Genomic DNA, 16,877 nt, shown 5'->3' with positions numbered 1-16,877 from the left:
GCCTCTGTTGTGAAGGCTCGTTGGTTTAGACTGATGGAAGTCTATTATGAAATCATTTTCCCCCTCCCCCGGTGATACATGATATCTGGAAATTGCAAAAAACAACAACCCTGTAGTGTTGTGCCCAAAATTATAGCTGAGAGATCTTTCAGTACAAAGCACTCTGCAGTCACAATGGCAGCGTTCCTCACATGTTGTTTTACTCCAGTTCTTTTAATCCCCAGCCAGCCTGGCTGAGATAGGATGTGTGGTCCAACAGCCTCTTGAAACACAAGGTTGGGGAAGGCTAATATTCTGTGGTATGGGAATAATAATGCAGGCCTACCTTACAGGGAGGTGGTAAGAGAAATCACTTTGAACACTCCAGAGGTTCTGCGCAAGTGCTAAATACAAAATAACTTTTAGCATTTATATAATGCCTTCCAGGTTCAAAGAGGTTATGCCCAGCTCAGTAAATTAACAAATAAATAAACAACGTAGCTTCCCAGCAGATCATCAGTGGCAATCAGTAAAAGCTCATAGCTCCACAGTAGTGGCTCATTTAATAAGCACAATTATTTTGTTTAAATCAAAATCACCACAGGAGAGCCTGAGATAGCAGCCAATTCTGAAGCCCTCCACATTTCGTTTCATTCCCCTGCCCCCCTCAGAATTTATTACAAGGTCGTTTTTTCCAAAAGAAAAAGTAAATAAAAATGGTTTTGTCTTTTTTCTTCTCAATCTGACCTGCCTTATGCATTCTCCACCTTGTGCAGATTTACAGGAGCTCCGGGCACCTTATGCATTTAGTTGGTCTGAGAGCTTCCATTTCTTCCCTCACATTCCTCCCTAAGTTCTACAGTGCTGGAAACAATAACAAAGCAAATGTATCCCCGGCTTTGTACAGTAAATCATTCTGCTATATGTAAAAGTGAAAATGACCTGTTTGGGTGCCTGAAGGAATATTTTAGCTTGTCGTTCTTCCTGCAGAGGTTAAAAGAGCCTGCTAACTTTCCCATTCCTCAAAAGGAAAAGAGAATGAGCTGTTTAAGATTAATACTCCTTATGGTGCATCATTCAAAGCTTTTCCCTTCAGTTTGAAAATAGGGCAGTTTCTGCGGTACCCATTTGTCACATACTGATTTTAGCCCTCACCCCCCTACAATATTTCCTTCTACATTCTCAGCTAAACAGCAAATAAGGGTGTCAAAAGACTGCCTCAGAGGTGACGTATGATTTTAACAGCATTTTGTTTGTTTGTTTTTTAAAAAGCATTTGAATTTTCAAACTCTATAAATAATAATTCCTTTCCTTACAAGAACTTCTGAATAAAAAGTGCTTTGGCACCTGAGGGGTTAATGATATTACAGACTTACAGATTATCCGTATTTTCCTTTAGCCAGGGAACCTGGAGGCAGTTGGAGGATGGATGGCGGCTAACAGAATGAGGTTGAATCCTGACAAGACAGAAGTACTGTTTTTGGGGGACAGGGGGAGGGCGGGTGTGGGGGACTTCCTGGTCCTGAATGGGGTAACTGTGCCCCTGAATGACCAGGGGCATAGCATGGGAGTCATTTTGGACTCACAGCTGTCCATGGAGGCACAAGTTAATTCTGTGTCCAGGGCGGCTGTCTGCCAGCTCCACCTGGTATGCAGGCTGAGACCCTACCTGCCTGCGGACTGTCTTGCCAGAGTTGTGCATGCTCTAGTTATCTCCCGCTTGGACTACTGCAATGCCCTCTATGTGGGGCTACCTTTGAAGGTGACCCGGAAACTGCAATTAATCCAGAATGCAGTAGCTAGACTGGTGACTGGGAGTGGCTGCTGGGACCACATAACATCGGTCCTGAGAGATCTGCATTTGCTTCCAGTACGTTTCCGAGCACAATTCAAAGTGTTGGTGCTGACCTTTAAAGCTCTAAACGGCCTCGGTCCTGTATACCTGAAGGAGCGTCTCCACCCCCATCATTCAGCCCGGACACTGAGATCAAGCGCCGAGGGCCTTCTGGTGGTTCCCTCATTGCAAGAAGTGAGGTTACAGGGAACCAGACAGAGGGCCTTCTCGGTAGTGGCGCCCGCCCTGTGGAACGCCCTCCCTTCAGATGTGAAGGAAATAAGCAGCTATCTTCTCTTTAAAAGACATCTGAAGGCAGCCCTGTTTAGGGAAGTTTTTAGTATTTAATGCTGTATTGTTTTTAACACTTGATTGGAAGCCGCCCAGAGTGGCTGGGGAAACTCAGCCAGATGAGCGGGGTGTAAATAATAAATTATTATTATTATTATTATTATTATTATTATTATTATTATTATAACTGTAGTTTCATAAGGGGATCTGAGGGTCTATTAGACTCTGTGTTGAGTCCATTAAGAATCTTGGGACTTGTGTTTATGACAAGGGGCTTAAAAAAATGAGAGTTGTTTTTTAAACTCTTAGTATTTTTTTTGTTTTTAGAAAGCCTATGATTTCCAAGAAACCTATGTCACAGCAGTACAAGCTGATAAACATTTGTAGTTTGTCATAAGCTTTCCTAAGCTTCATGAGATGAATGCTTTCCTACAGTATGTATATCCATCATGTAACAACTCCTGTTTTCTAGTCAATATGCTACCAAGAAAATAGCTAGAAAATCTTTTTCGGATATCAGTAGCAGGGAGAATACTTTGTATTTCTGAAATTCTTAACTCCCAAGGAAAGTAAGGGGGGAAACCCCCACTTCTAGAGCATGTTCAAGCTCCAATTTCAGAGCAGTTCAAAAACAAGAAGCCTGCTCATTTTCATAAGGATACTGCTCTTATCGGTCCCTAATATTATCAGCAAAGTGGGATAACTCAGCACTAAATGGGGAAGAATTTGAGAAGCAATTTGGGGACAGATGGACTCTGAATTACTCAGTGTGTCAGGGCCAGCCCTATCATCAGGCAGAGTGAAGTGGCTGCCTCAGGCAGCAAATTCAAAGGGGTCCTGGCGCGGAGCAATGGCAAGATGTTACAGTTGTGTATATATGTTGTATAATTAGAGTAGATCTTATTTTTTCTCCCCCTGTCACCATCATCTTCTTTTCTCTTTTTATTAGCAGGACCATAGTTTTGAAACATAAGTGAGGCAGATAGCTTGGTATGTTTTGAAAATGGGGGGGGGGGAATGCTTTTGTTCAAAGACTATCTCTTTTTTTAAACAACAACAACAACCATGAACTAGCCTGCTTAATAACAATTCAGTAAGGAAAATTAACTTTAATTGAAGTCAACATAGGCATATTTACATCCGCTGTATATTCAATGTAATCACAACTCAGTCTGACAGTCTCTAAACATTGACTATCTAAACAACAATTTGCCATTCCCAAGTGCTGTCAGTAACTGTGAAAAGATGTAAAAACAAATCTTCATCTTGTGCATCATTAGGCATGTGTAGTGGTGACCTCTTTAGGCACAGGATCCTGCATCTCTGTGCAGTGAGATAAACAATGAGCACCATAGAAATAGATATTAGCTAGGAAGCTTTCATATCTTCAGCAGGCATAGGCAAACGCCAGCCCTCCAGATGTTTGGGACTACAATTCCCATCATCCCTAGCTAACAGGACCAGTGGTCAGGGATGATGGGAATTGTAGTCCCAAACATCTGGAGGGCCGGAGTTTGCCTATGCTGTACATTAATTAAAGGAGTCAAATGACTTATTTTCTTAAATAAAAGCAACATTAGAGGAGATAATTTGGAGTTGAAAAACTGCTGGGGGAGAAGGCAGTAACTAATCTTCACATTTGAAACCCCTAAGGAAGGAATGTTGCTTGGGAAAGTGATACTGCCCACCCCCTGCCCCCCAGGAATGGACTTAAGGATTGTCATGATGACTAGCTTTCTAACATAGAAGCACTTTGTGTGTCCCCCACCCTCCCTAAAGGAGAGGTCCTAAACTTGTGCTCCAGGAACCACTGGTGGTCAGTAGAGTGGTGGTATGATGCAAGTTTGCAGAACAGTCAAAAACATATTCATTTGGTCCTGCTCTTTGATTTATTACAAAGATCAACTTTACTCAGAACACAATCTACTCAGAATCAAAATCAGAGTCAGCCCATAATCCCAAAATAGTTTTTTTGTCGGAGGCAAAGGACAAGATCAGGGGTCAGCAAACTTTTTCAGCAGGAGGCCGGTCCACTGTCCCTCAGACCTTGTGGGGAGCCGGACTATATTTTTTTGGGGGGGAAATATGAACGAATTCCTATGCCCCACAAATAACCCAGAGATGCATTTTAAATAAAAACACACATTCTACTCATGTAAAAACACCAGGTAGGCCCCACAATTAACCCAGAGATGCATTTTAAATAAAAGGACACATTCTACTCATGTAAAAACATGCTGATTCGTGGGTTGGATTTAGCAGGCGATTGGGCCGGATCTGGCCCCCCGGCCTTAGTTTGTCTACCCATGGACAAGATGGTGTCCTCCCTTCCTAATCCAGGCTGGATGTAGACACATCAAAGAAGTGTTTCAGTTAAATGCATTGTAAACTTCATACAGGAAAATCCCGTTCTGAAGATATCTGCCAGCTCCTGAGGGCAGCAGGCTAGCTTAGGGAGTGTCATCAGGTCACACGGCACACACAGCTCTAATATATTGCCATTATTCTCTGCCATTCCCCCTCAGATTTGCTACTTGAGGTAGCCACTTTGCTCTGCCTAATGTTAGGGCCGACACTGACAACAAACATATCCATCACATTAGAAAGTCAAAACTGCTTATTAAAATATGCGTTGCATACTACTTTGATTTGTAGAACAAAAAGAAGTTTATTAAGTGGTCTACTGAAACCCTCAACAATTTCCAAGTGGTCTCAAAAAGTTTGAGAACTGCTGTCCTACAGCTTTGGCATATATGTTTTCAGTGGAAATCAATCCTTGTTCCTCAGGGAAGATCTCTAAACACTGGGGGGCAAGCTGCTAAAATCTGCTAAAATGTGAGGAACTGTGAAAGACAGTACTTTGTACCATGCTGTGTATGATGCTGGAATGAACATTGTAAATGTTGTCGTGCCGTTTGTTATTCCTTCTTTATAAGGTGATCTGTACGTCCATATTAAAGCCATCTTTATCTGAAATGCAGTTATAGCAGATGATGCTAAACAAGAACAGAGAAGCATATTAAAGGTGTATTAATTTAAATGCACTTGAAATGTATTTTTTTTGTTCATCTGCAGCATACTTTTCAGCATATCTTTTATTTCTTCCTTCATACAAGAACATTTTCAGTGGCAATCACTACTACTGTCATAGTTTTGAGTGCTTGAATCTATTTCATAATTGATATGATTGTAAATATTAATGGTCGGATCAAACCTGAAAATTACATGGAGAAAATATAACACATCAAAGCATGTGATGAAAGCAGATTTAGGAGTGAGTTCTCCTTGTTTGCCACAGAAACAATGCCATTTTTCAGTGTTTTATATCTTTAACCGTTTCTTTGCATCTCACCTCACGGGATGAGAGAGTTTTCTTTTACTGCTGCCATATTTTTGTTTGCCTTAAATTTTCACTCCTCCTTTTTGAGCAGTGTATACTAAGATTGGAGTCCTTCTTTATATCAGATGGTGTCATAAACGGCTTTGTCACAAAGGTCAGCTTCTTAGCTTTCAGCACTAAACAGGCTTAAGATGCAGTTTCCCCCTCCCTGCCAGTGTGGATTTTACAGAGCTATTGGGCATAGTTATCAGGGCTGTTTTGTTCTGGATGCCATTGTGCAGTGGCAGTAAGACTAGTTCAGGATCCAATAGATGGAAAGGTGGCTCAGTCCTTGCAGAATTTGAAATGCCCTGTTTCAGGACCTTCTGCTGGGTACTGCTGGTAGTAGGGGGAGTTGCCACACTGATGGAGTGAGAATTTCATCAGTCCATTGTTGTCAGCCAGTAGGAAACTGGTTTAACTGGAAGAGCTAGGTGGAGGGACACCTTCATTCAACCCAGCCCCCTTTCCCAGCCTGGCAAAAAGGGGACTTGGGTTGCTCTGCACAACTCCTCAGTCACAAGGAAACATCTGAGTAAACATACCTAGGATTTTATTGATTTAAACTCATGCATATGCCAGTAAAATCTCAGAGCCGTTTAGAAATCACCTACCACAACAACTGCCCTTAGAGGTTACTGCTTCTGATCGTGAAGTTAATATGTAGCAATCGTGCCTAGAAGCCATTGATAGCCTTGACCTCCGTGAATTTGTTTAGTTCTCTTTTCAAGTCATCCAAGTTGACGGTTATCGCTACATCTTTGTGCTGGTGAATTCTGTAGTTTTAGCTATGCTTCCTTTTGACTGACCTCGGTCTGTGTTGGCCCATTTAGCTCAGTACTGTCAACACAGACTGGCAGCAGCTGTCCAGGGTTTCATGCAGGGGTATCTCCCAGCCCTACCTGGAAACGCCAGAGATTGAGCATGGGATTTTCTGCATGCAAAGCAGTCAACAATAGCCTCTCTCCTAGAAGCTATGCCATTAATGTGTATGGAGACTTCTAGGGTACCACATGAGTAATTTTGCTTCTTTTAGTTCTAAGTACACAACAGCATTGTAAACACTGGCATACAACACAGAGAGTTGTTGTGCACATTTTACAGCCTCTGAGTGGTGCACTTTGGCGTTTGAAGGATTGCTTTCAAAGGAGATTATCACATAATCCTGCTACTGTTTATATCCAGCAATGGGAAATGCAAAATAAATCCCTGTAAAGTAACTAATAATTACGGATGTGAAGAGTGAAGATAAATTATGTTAGTGTTTAAATAATTTGTGTTGATTTTTTCTTTATTTAAAAAAAGAAGACGATCAGGAGGGTATCCAGTTCGGCTCAGTTATTTTTGTCTTTCTCTGCTTTTCTTCTGCACTGAGCACATCCAGATTAAATTGACACTGCAGTTAAGATTTGGCCATATGTATTTTAGCAGCACCTTAGAAATGGCTCAATGCCATAAGGACATTGGAAGAGTCTTCTGAATGTGGCAAATGGCCCATCTAGTCAAGCATCCTTTTCTCACAGTGGCCAACTAGATGCCTGTGGGAAACCTACAGTGGGACCTGAGCTCAAGAGCACTCCCCCACCGTTGAGATTTTTAGCAACCGTGACACCTTTTTTGAAGGGCAAAGGCTCTTTTGTGGAACCATGTTCCTACAGTGTGTACTCTGATGACTCTATTCATGATTTATTCATCCTTTCATTCTTCAGGAAATGGTCTAAGGTGACTAATACTTGGAAAGCATGATGGCACTCAATACGACATTGACTGGGGAAGAAGCTGAGTGGTTCTTACTTCACATTATGTATTTTCCCAAACCCAGTTTAGGTCTATTTCTTATCATGTGTGCACAACATGGAAGAGGTTCATACAACCTTCCCAAGTGTTGAAGGTGCCCATGAGTGAGTCTTGGGGGTCATACCAGCTACTCTGCCACTTATGGGGGTATATGCACAAGCCATGGATTGGCAGCTGTGTGAAAGGGTTGTAGGTGCACACTGGTCCTCCCTGAAGGAACCCTATTTATGTGCATTGGTATGTATGTAAGGCCCCTTCACACAGTTCCCATTGTTAATATGCAAGGGTGGTTATATGAACCTCCCAAAAGAGTCTTCTTGAAACAGCCTCTCTTTAAGGTCACAGGTGAAAAGCTAGTTGGAAAGTTCAATTTGGTCTGCCAAATAAAAAAAGTCTAGATTTTAATAAAACAAGGAATCCGATGATTATTCAACAAAGTGCATCTAAACATTTAGGTCCTAAAGTGTGTTATGCTTATGTTAGTTAATCCTGGCTTCTGTCACAATTCCACACATATAATAGGATTTAACATGAATTCACTTGCACTCAGAAATACAGAAAAGTCACTGTTGGATTGAATGGATCAGGCTCATTTTGAAATACTAATGATTTTCATTTGTTTTTAGCCACAGAACCAAGTCTTCAGGCTGGCCTCCCCCTTCAGGAACCTGGACCTTGAACCAGGGATCTTCCTATGGATGGGAGATGACGGCAAACAGAGATGGGAGAGACTACTTCAAGTAGGTTGCTGCTTGATGAATTTTGTATGCAGACTGAAATGTAGAGTTTAAACCTAAGTATGTTATGTGCTAGCTGAAAATTTCTTAGCCAGTAGGTTATATGTTAACATGAACTGTATACAACATCTTTCACAAAGAGTCTTACATGTGTATTGTGAAAAACAACAACATCTCAGTGTTTGAAATCTGGATATTTAAAACATGTCAAACATATTTTCTTTTAGTTTGTTCATCTGAAGTTAGTGCATTCTCACCAATATAACACAGCTGCTTTTCTTCCTATGTTCATTGTGCCTATGTCAGGTTGTTCCTGAGCAAATATGCAAGGCTTCAGACAAGGTGTAGGCTTGTTGAATTCATTAACCAAGCATGCAGCATGTTACATTTTAGTTTTGCTGGTCTCCATTGTGTGCCTGAGTGCTCCTTGTTTTCAAATAAGCGTTTCTGATTTGAAGGTCCCGGGGTGCAGAGGTAATGTCTGAAATACAGTTAATTGGCCAAGGCCATATATTCAGCACTCTGAATGTAAAAGAGGTCTCTACTCAAAGCATTCAGCTGAAAGGGAAAAAATAAGGTGTTCCAGAACAGGGACAATAAAAAAGGAAGGAATGTGTGTTGTTTCATCTCCTTTTTGAGGTTTCTGTTCCTAGTGGCTGTACATTGAGGGACATACAAATGCGGGGGGGGGGGGGCTCTGTACGTGCTTTGCTGCTGTACTTCTGCTTTGTCAGGTGCGTCAAAAGCCCAAACATACCTTAATACCAATCCACTGAGAGTGAGCTCTAAGGCTGCATGTGCATGATATATTTAAAGCTCATTTAAAGCGTATTCCTCCCCCTCCCCCCCAAAAAAGAATCCTGGACATTGTAGTTTACCCCTTACACAGCTACAAAGCCTTTGTGGCTTAGGGCCCTCGTATTTATGGGACCGTCTCTCCTGGTATGCCCCGCAGAGGACCTTAAGGTCCATGAATAATCACAGTTTAGAGGTCCCAGGCCCTAAGGAAGTCAGATTATCCTCCACCAGGGCCAGGGCCTTCTCAGTGATGGCTCCGACCTGGTGGAATGCTCTGTCCCATGAGACCAGGGCCCTGCAGGATTTAACTTCCTTCCACAGGGCCTATAAGACAGAGCTATTCCGCCTGGCTTTCAATTTGAACTCAGCCTGATCTTTTATTCCCCTTCCTTCCCCTCTTCCCCCTTCTGTGAAGAAAGATTACCCGCTCTGGGATCCCACAACTAATTCTCCCCTGGTCTCCTCGCTGGCCCAAATAGGACTAATTTAGCCAGCTAGCCCTGGTGATCATCTACTGTTTATTGGGTGGATTTCCCCCCCCCCCAAAAATTGATTTTTGAATTCTGAATTTATTGTTATTCACATCTTATACTGTATTTTATGCTGGTTTTTGTTGCATCAATTAAGTGTTTTAAATTTATTGTTAGCCGCCCTGAACCCCGTTCTCTGAACCAGGAAGGGCGGTGTATAAATAAAAATTTATTATTATTATTATTAGTATTAGTATTAGTATTATTACAATGCCCAGAACCCTTAACAAGCTACAATTCCCAGGGTTCTTTTTTTTGGGGGGGGGGGTGAATGTGCTTTGAGATATAAACAGAAGGATTGGGATACATAAATGTTATTTATACCTCAGAGCAGTGGTAGGCGGTGCCCATTGAGACTGGTAGGGTAGAAGGGCAAGGAGACCAAAATGGGGTGGAACCAGAGCCAAAGGCTCCCGCTGTCCTTGTGTAAGTAAGAAGGCAAGCAGGTAGAGGCTGAGGTGGGTCAGGCAGTGTCCCATTCATCCTAATGGACCAGCCTTCCCTGCCCCAGAGCACTCTGAGCCTATGGGGAGGGGGGCATTCTCAGTTTCCGTTACCTCTTTTTTGACCAACAGGGTGAAAGCCATAGGTTTTGTTGTAACCTGAGTTTAGCGTTAGCACTGCACGGTGAAGTGTGCTCTATAGGTCTAAAAGGCTTGGGTCTGTTAGTGATGCTGCTGAGTTGTATTCAAGGATCCCATGAATGGGGTTCTACTCATGAGAAGGACACTTTCCGCATGTTTCCGTGTAAAGGTATAGGTAGTTTTCACCAGACCTCCCTCCTCTCTGCTGCTAATTTCACCCCGCATAAATATTCCCCAGAGAGTTGAAATACCTTCTAGAACAGTATGTACGCCAGTGTAAGGGGCTGCAGGGGTACACGAGAAATTGTATTTGCTCCATCTATTGGTGGGAGTGTCCAGAGGACTGAAAACCTCTTCTGAGAAGGAGTATATTGTTGCATGCCATCCCAGTCTTCGAGTGGTGTGAGATTCCAGGTGTTCCAGGTGCTTTCCCAGATTCAGTTTCCTCGGCATGAAGAACGGCAGAGACTGTTGTGTGTTTAGGATATATTGTTTATTTACACATATATACAACCTAAGCCCACTGTAGAACAGCTCATAGCTTTAATGACCCAAGACGTTCTTGTTTCTCCTATGGCCACAGCCTTGGATTCCAGCAGATATCAAGCATGGCTTTGTCTCTCAGCTGCCCAGCCTGCTTCTAGCTCACACACAGAACTCTGGCCTTTGTACTTCACACTAGCAGCCAGGTGAGGGAAGGACCTCCGCCCATTTGTTGTCTGCTATCTTAATGGCCCATATTTATGGGCCATTATAAGGAAACTTGCCTGGCTATTCCAATTGAACCCTTGTTGGATCCAGGAATAATAATAATAATAATAATAATAATAATAATAATAATAATAATAATTTATCATTATTTATACCCCGCCCATCTGGCTGGGCTTCCCTAGCCACTCTGGGCGGCTTCCAACAAAATATTAAAATACCGTAATACATCAAACATTAAAAGCTTCCCTAAACAGGGCTGCCTTCAGATGTCTTCTAAAAGTCTGGTAGTTGTTGTTCTCTTTGACATCTGGTGGGAGGGCGTTCCACAGGGAGGATACCACTACTGAGAAGGCCCTCTGCCTGGTTCCCTGTAACTTGGCTTCTCGCAGTGAGGGAACCGCCAGAAGTCCCTCGGTGCTGGACCTCAGTGTCCGGGTAGAACGATGGGGTGGAGACGCTCCTATACTGGACTGAGGCCGTTTAGGAATTAGAAGGGACTCAGGCATACAGCCTACACCTGCCCCAAACTCACAACAGTATTATGAAAAGGGCACAGTGGTTTGTGACCAGTATTGGCAGTCTTCAGTATTGAGTCTGAAATTTGGATTAAATTCTCTAGCCATGCAGATGAGTATGCAAAAGCTTCTATGTTGGGTACTGAAACTCTCAGACACAACAGCCTTCATTTCTCTGCACTGGGACTCACAGTGATAGAATTTAATTTCATATATAGCCCAAAGAACTGAATTATAATAAAGTAGTACATTTCTTACAATGCTTCCTTTTGCTCTTTAGTTGCATCTGCCTTGTATTTCTTTTAGCACCTTGAAGAAGCCATGCAATTACCCAAGCAGAAGCAACCAAATGGGTTTTGTTTTGTTTTTCTTTATTGTGAATGCAGCTTTCCTTGGCTCTGAGAGAGCCAAACTCCATCATTTATATTATTAATGGCATGTCACTGGTAGGCGATGCTCCCTAACTACTAATAACTCCTACAGTATTCAACACAGAGGCTCACAAACATACTCATCAATGTATGCTTCAAGATCAATAGTGAACAAATGAGAAGGTCAAGGTTTTTGACTCCCATCTACTTATAGTTTCCAGCTCTGAGGCTGTGTTGCTTTCATATATTTTATTGGGCATGCATTATACATTGCCTGCTTTTCCTAATATCAGGCCCAAATGTTTATTCTGCTTGAATTTTTTATATATTTTTGCTGCTTTTTGTCTTGCTCACAGAATCAGGGATACTCCCAGTTGTTACTTAACACCTGTAATCCTGAATATCCCTGAGGCTTGTTTACATGGGCAGTACAATTCTTTTAAAGACCCATTGTTGTTCTGAATGATGTTTGAAGTGAATGTGCATCCTTTGCAAATACTTTGATTGTAAATAAACAAACAAATACTACGTGCTTAATAAGGAATGAACTTTCTATGCAGTAATTTTCTTAGAATAGTTTATACCTTCAGTGCATATATATATATATATATATTAGAGATTGCTAAACAATGCTAAACAGTGCAGGTGGCGCTGTGGGTTAAACCACAGAGCCTAGGGCTTGCTGATCAGAAGGTCAGTTGTTCGAATCCCCGCGACGGGGTGAGCTCCCGTTGCTCGGTCCCTGCTCCTGCCTACCTAGCAGTTCGAAAGCACGAAGTGCAAGTAGATAAATAGGTACCACTCTGACGGGAAGGTAAACGGCATTTCCGTGTGCTCCTCTGGTTGGGCCAGTAAAGCGAGATGAGCGCCGTAACCCCAAAGTCGTCCGCAACTGGACCTAACAGTCAGGGGTCCCTTTACCCTTTAAACATACTTTGTCCACATCATGTCAGTTACTGTGCCGATCTCTGCAAGCTAACAGTTAAGAATTTACAGGCTAGAAAAGTTAAACAAAAGCCTCACAGATGCAGTTTAGAAGATGCCTCTGTCTTGGTGAGATCAGAGCAACATGATTTATAGAAAACTTGGAAACTTTCCGTTCTGTGTCATTACATAATTCTGGGGAAATTCCAGAGGTGCACAGTGCTTTCATATAATCTCAGCTCACTTCAAACAATATTTGTCAGTGGTGTCAGTAAACTCATACAGCTGTTGATCATTCAGTAATGCAGATGGGTGAATATAACTTCAAAGTGAATGTGGAGATTTAGAATATTTAATGAAAACCATATTGGACAGTATTCAATGAAATGCTTATGCTAGTACAAAGGTTTTTGTCTGCTCATCAGAACTTACCCTCTCCTCTTCTGATGCACCCTGACCCCTCAAAATCTGCTCTGTGGACTCCCCACGGAGAGGGGGGTGGCATACAGGGAGAGGGTTCTGTCCCATTACCAGTGCTGAAATAAGATTAAGCTGCCAGCTGGCTTCAATATGAGGAATGCAGAAAGGGGCACCATCTTATCCTTTTCTCCAGGTGGCAAAATATCTCTGGTCAACCTTGAGGAGCAGCTAATTTGCTGGCAATTAACCCATAAATTATCCAGGATGATAAGGAACTATTAGTGAGTGCTCTTTGGGTTTCGTCAGTCAATAAGCCACAAATGCACCTAACTTCATCCAACCCGTTTCATACAAAATGAAAGGAACTGAAGTGTTTCTCCTGTGTCTTAGGACTTCAGAGAATATTTTTCTGACAAGGGAAGTGATTAGCTGGGATTACAAATAGGAACAAGGCAGACAAAAATGTAGATGTGCTTCCTTAGGGCTTAATCATTTTCCCATAATTAAAATCAAGGTTTGTGTTTTATTTTTGGACGCAGGAAATATACACAGTAATAATGTTTGTGCCTCAATATAGTTCAGAAGAACAATAAAGCCACCTATCATGAAAATAAATGCATATGAGGAATCCAATATTGTGTGTGTGTGTGTGTGTGTGAGAGAGAGAGAAAGAGAGAGAGAGAGAGAGAGAGAATTTGCTGTACATTATGCTAACTATATGTTTTGCTTGGAGTACGGCCTTATGCCCTATGAGGTGTGGTTAAGTCTATTGCCTTCATTGTTCTTAAGCACATATGCAAGTAGATTCAGCATTGTATCCATCAGGGTCAGTTTGCCTGTACATTCAGGTCACTGAAAGCTGATTTAAATGTGTGAGAAGCCTGGTGGAATCTGCCAAAAAGTATTGCCTGTGTAAGTGACCCCCATACATCTGGCATTACAACTGAATTGCTCTTCTCCATATGCATGTAGCATCTGCATGCCTGCACAGTTCTTACTTGGACCAAACCTCACTGGTGCCAAAATACTGCATGCCTAATGCCAGTTCTTAAAGAAATGGGAATGCCCGATCACCTCCTCTGTCTCCTGAGAAATCTCTATGTGGACAAGAAGCTACAGTTAGAACTGGATATGGAACAACTGATTGGTTCAAAATTGGGAAAGGAGTATGACAAGGCTGTATATTGGCTCCCTGCTTATTTAACTTATATGCAGAATTTATTATGTGAAAGGCTGGGCTGGATGACACCCAAATTAAGATTGCCGGAAGAAATATCAACAACCTCAGATATGTAGATGACACAACTTGGATGGCAGAAAGTGAGGAGGAATTAAAGAACCTCTTAATGAGGGTGAAAGAGGAGAGCGGAAAATATAGTCTGAAGCTCAACATCAAAAATACGAAAATCATGGCCACTGGTCCCATCACCTCCTGGAAATAGAAGGGGAAGAAATGGAGGCAGTGAGAGATTTTACTTTCTTGGGTTCCATGATCACTGCAGATGGTGACAGCCGACATGAAATTAAAATATGCCTGCTTCTTCGGGAAAAAGCAATGACAAACCTAGACAACATCTTAAAAAGCAGAGATATCACCTTGCCAACAAAGGTCTGTATAGTTAAAGCTATGGTTTTCCCAGTAGTGATGTATGGAAGTGAAAGCTGGACCATAAAGAAGGTTGGTCACCGAAGAATTGATGCATTTGAATTATGGTGCTGGAGGAGACTCTTGAGAGTCCCATGGACTGCAAGAAGATCAAACGTATCCATTCTTCAGGAAATCAGCCCTGAGTGCTCACTGGAAGGACAGATTGTGAAGCTGAGACTCCAATACTTAGGCCACCTCATGAGAAGAGAAGACTCCCTGGAAAAGACCCTGATGTTGGGAAAGAATGAGGGCACAAGGAGAAGGGGACGACAGAGGACGAGATGGGTGGACAGTGTTCTTGAAGCTACCAGCATGAGTTTGACCAAACTGAGAGAGGCAATGGAAGACAGGAGTGCCTGGCGTGCTCTGGTCCATGGGGTCATGAAGAGTCGGACACGACTAAACGACTAAACAACAACAAAAAAAATGTTGGCACATGACATTTTGAAGCCTTTTGAAGTTATACCTGCAGTATAGAGGGAGATGAGCAACAGAATCTAGGGGGCTGTGATGTTGGGGTTTTGGAAAACTGGCAGGAACCCTGTTTCTCTCCTGGGTGTTCTGGTATGTCAGCTGTCTCCTTTCCTGCTGATATCATCGTTTATCCTGCTTTGATGTTCCTTGGGCTAATGCAAAGGGGTGCGGTGTGTGTGTGCAGATATAAACATGCAAACCATGAATAAATAACAGAGGTGCAAGTGTGTCTATCTGCGTGTTAGCAATAAAAATGTGAGAAAGCTGGCAGACATAAGGGACTGTTGCAGCAGCTGTAGCAGGGGGAAGGGGCGACTGGAGCTCTAAACTTGCCATGATCCAAGATGGGAAAGATCCCATCGTGAAAGCAGCTGGGAGTCTGGGGGAGAAGCATTCTGTTGGATGCCATAATGTGTGATGCATGGAAAAGTCTTGCAGTAACCAGCTTGCCAAGACACAGGAAACCTGGAGGTAACATTTTTGGGGAAGAGGAAGATAAGGAGAGCCCCTATAAGAGCCTGCTTTGCTTATTGTGTCCACAAAATCGCTAATGTGATCCATCCTTCCTTCCTTCCTTCCTTCCTTCCTTCCTTTCTTTCTTTCTTTCTTTCTTTCTTTCTTTCTTTCTTTCTTTCTTTCTGTAAGCTACCAGGCTGTGATTCTGCAAAAAGCAAATAGCACTTGAATTGGTCACGGTGGACTATATATATTTCTGTCAGTCTTAGTTGTGTTCTGTTTTGTTATCCTAGAATCTTAGAATCTTAGTGATTTGCCCCTAGAAAACATAACTATATTAAGTGACCCCAATAAAGGGAAGCCATTATTTTACATAAAATAAATTTGAGCTACAGGTAATTTCCAATGCACGTTTGGACCAATGGATTTGTACAATAACATTTCTCAAGTCAGTGCATGCTCTGAAAAATTGCTTTGGCATCAGACACACTATAAATAGTAGTTGCTAAATGCAGTGTGTTACAATATGATGGATGACAGCTCTGCCAAAAAGCCATTTTGCCACCATCGAAAGGCAGCTGCAGAAATGTAGTTTCTCATTTATTTATGGGAAGAAATGGTCAAGGGGAAAAAACCCCAGCAATTTTCTTTCAAGTTAAAAAGGAAGTACACCTGCAATCTTATTAAAGTAAAAGCAGTAAAATGGGCTATAAATGTTTGGACAAGAAATTCAGTGCATCAGCAATATTTTATTGGCGTTTTGGAAGTTTACACAATTGCACAAATAGGAGCAGCAGTAACAAGTCAATTAACATATCCAGGTTTGTATGCTGCCATCTTCTGCCTGCCCAGATAAAATAATTGCTGACACATGGACCCTGACCTACATAATTAAACACTATTTTAACCACTGTGAATACATTGCACACTGTTTTGAATTCCAAGAGCCTACTAGGGCAGATACCCCCTCTTTCTCCTTCCCTAGTTATGCTCTGGGACAGATTACACTTGCTGCTGATATAAGTGTAACAGAAAGCCATATAGGAGGCCCAAAAATAAAAGGAGTTTTAAGAGTACAGCAGCATATGTGAGAACCATAGTGGCTTGGATTGGTTTGATACTGAAGTGCAAACTTCATTTCTCAAATATCAGGTTTTGAAAGTACTGTATTTCTTTTGAGAAGTAAAATATGTTGTAGCTGGAGTCCAGGGAACAGGACAGGGGCATTTAAAATGCAATCTCCCACCTGCATTTTAAACTGGTGCAGCCTAGTGGAGGATAGAACATGTTTCTGCCACAACAGCTACACTTCATGCAATCTATGTTTGACTGATATCAGCTAAAGAAGTGATGGGTCTTCTCTTCTGAAAGTTGTGTACAGTGGTACCTCGGGTTAAGTACTTAATTCGTTCCGGAGGTCCGTTCTTAA

General features: G+C 42.1%; 1 protein-coding gene across 4 annotated transcripts in view; it reads left to right on the top strand.

Annotated features, from left to right (window-relative positions):
* Nucleotides 1–16,877, top strand: part of FRMPD4 (FERM and PDZ domain containing 4) — a 203,489-nt gene that overhangs the window by 119,266 nt on the left and 67,346 nt on the right. For all 4 annotated transcript variants that reach the window (XM_081001279.1, XM_081001280.1, XM_081001281.1 and 1 more), the window contains exon 2: nucleotides 7,907–8,020. In XM_081001279.1, coding sequence (XP_080857405.1) covers nucleotides 7,907–8,020 — 114 coding nt within the window. The remainder of the gene's footprint in view (nucleotides 1–7,906; nucleotides 8,021–16,877) is intronic.

This window comes from Podarcis pityusensis (assembly GCF_964106645.2).
Source record: "Podarcis pityusensis genome assembly, chromosome: 4".
NCBI classification, from domain to species: Eukaryota; Metazoa; Chordata; class Lepidosauria; order Squamata; family Lacertidae; genus Podarcis; species Podarcis pityusensis.
The sequence above is the reverse complement of the archived record's forward strand: the minus strand, read 5'-3'. Positions and strand labels throughout refer to the sequence as shown.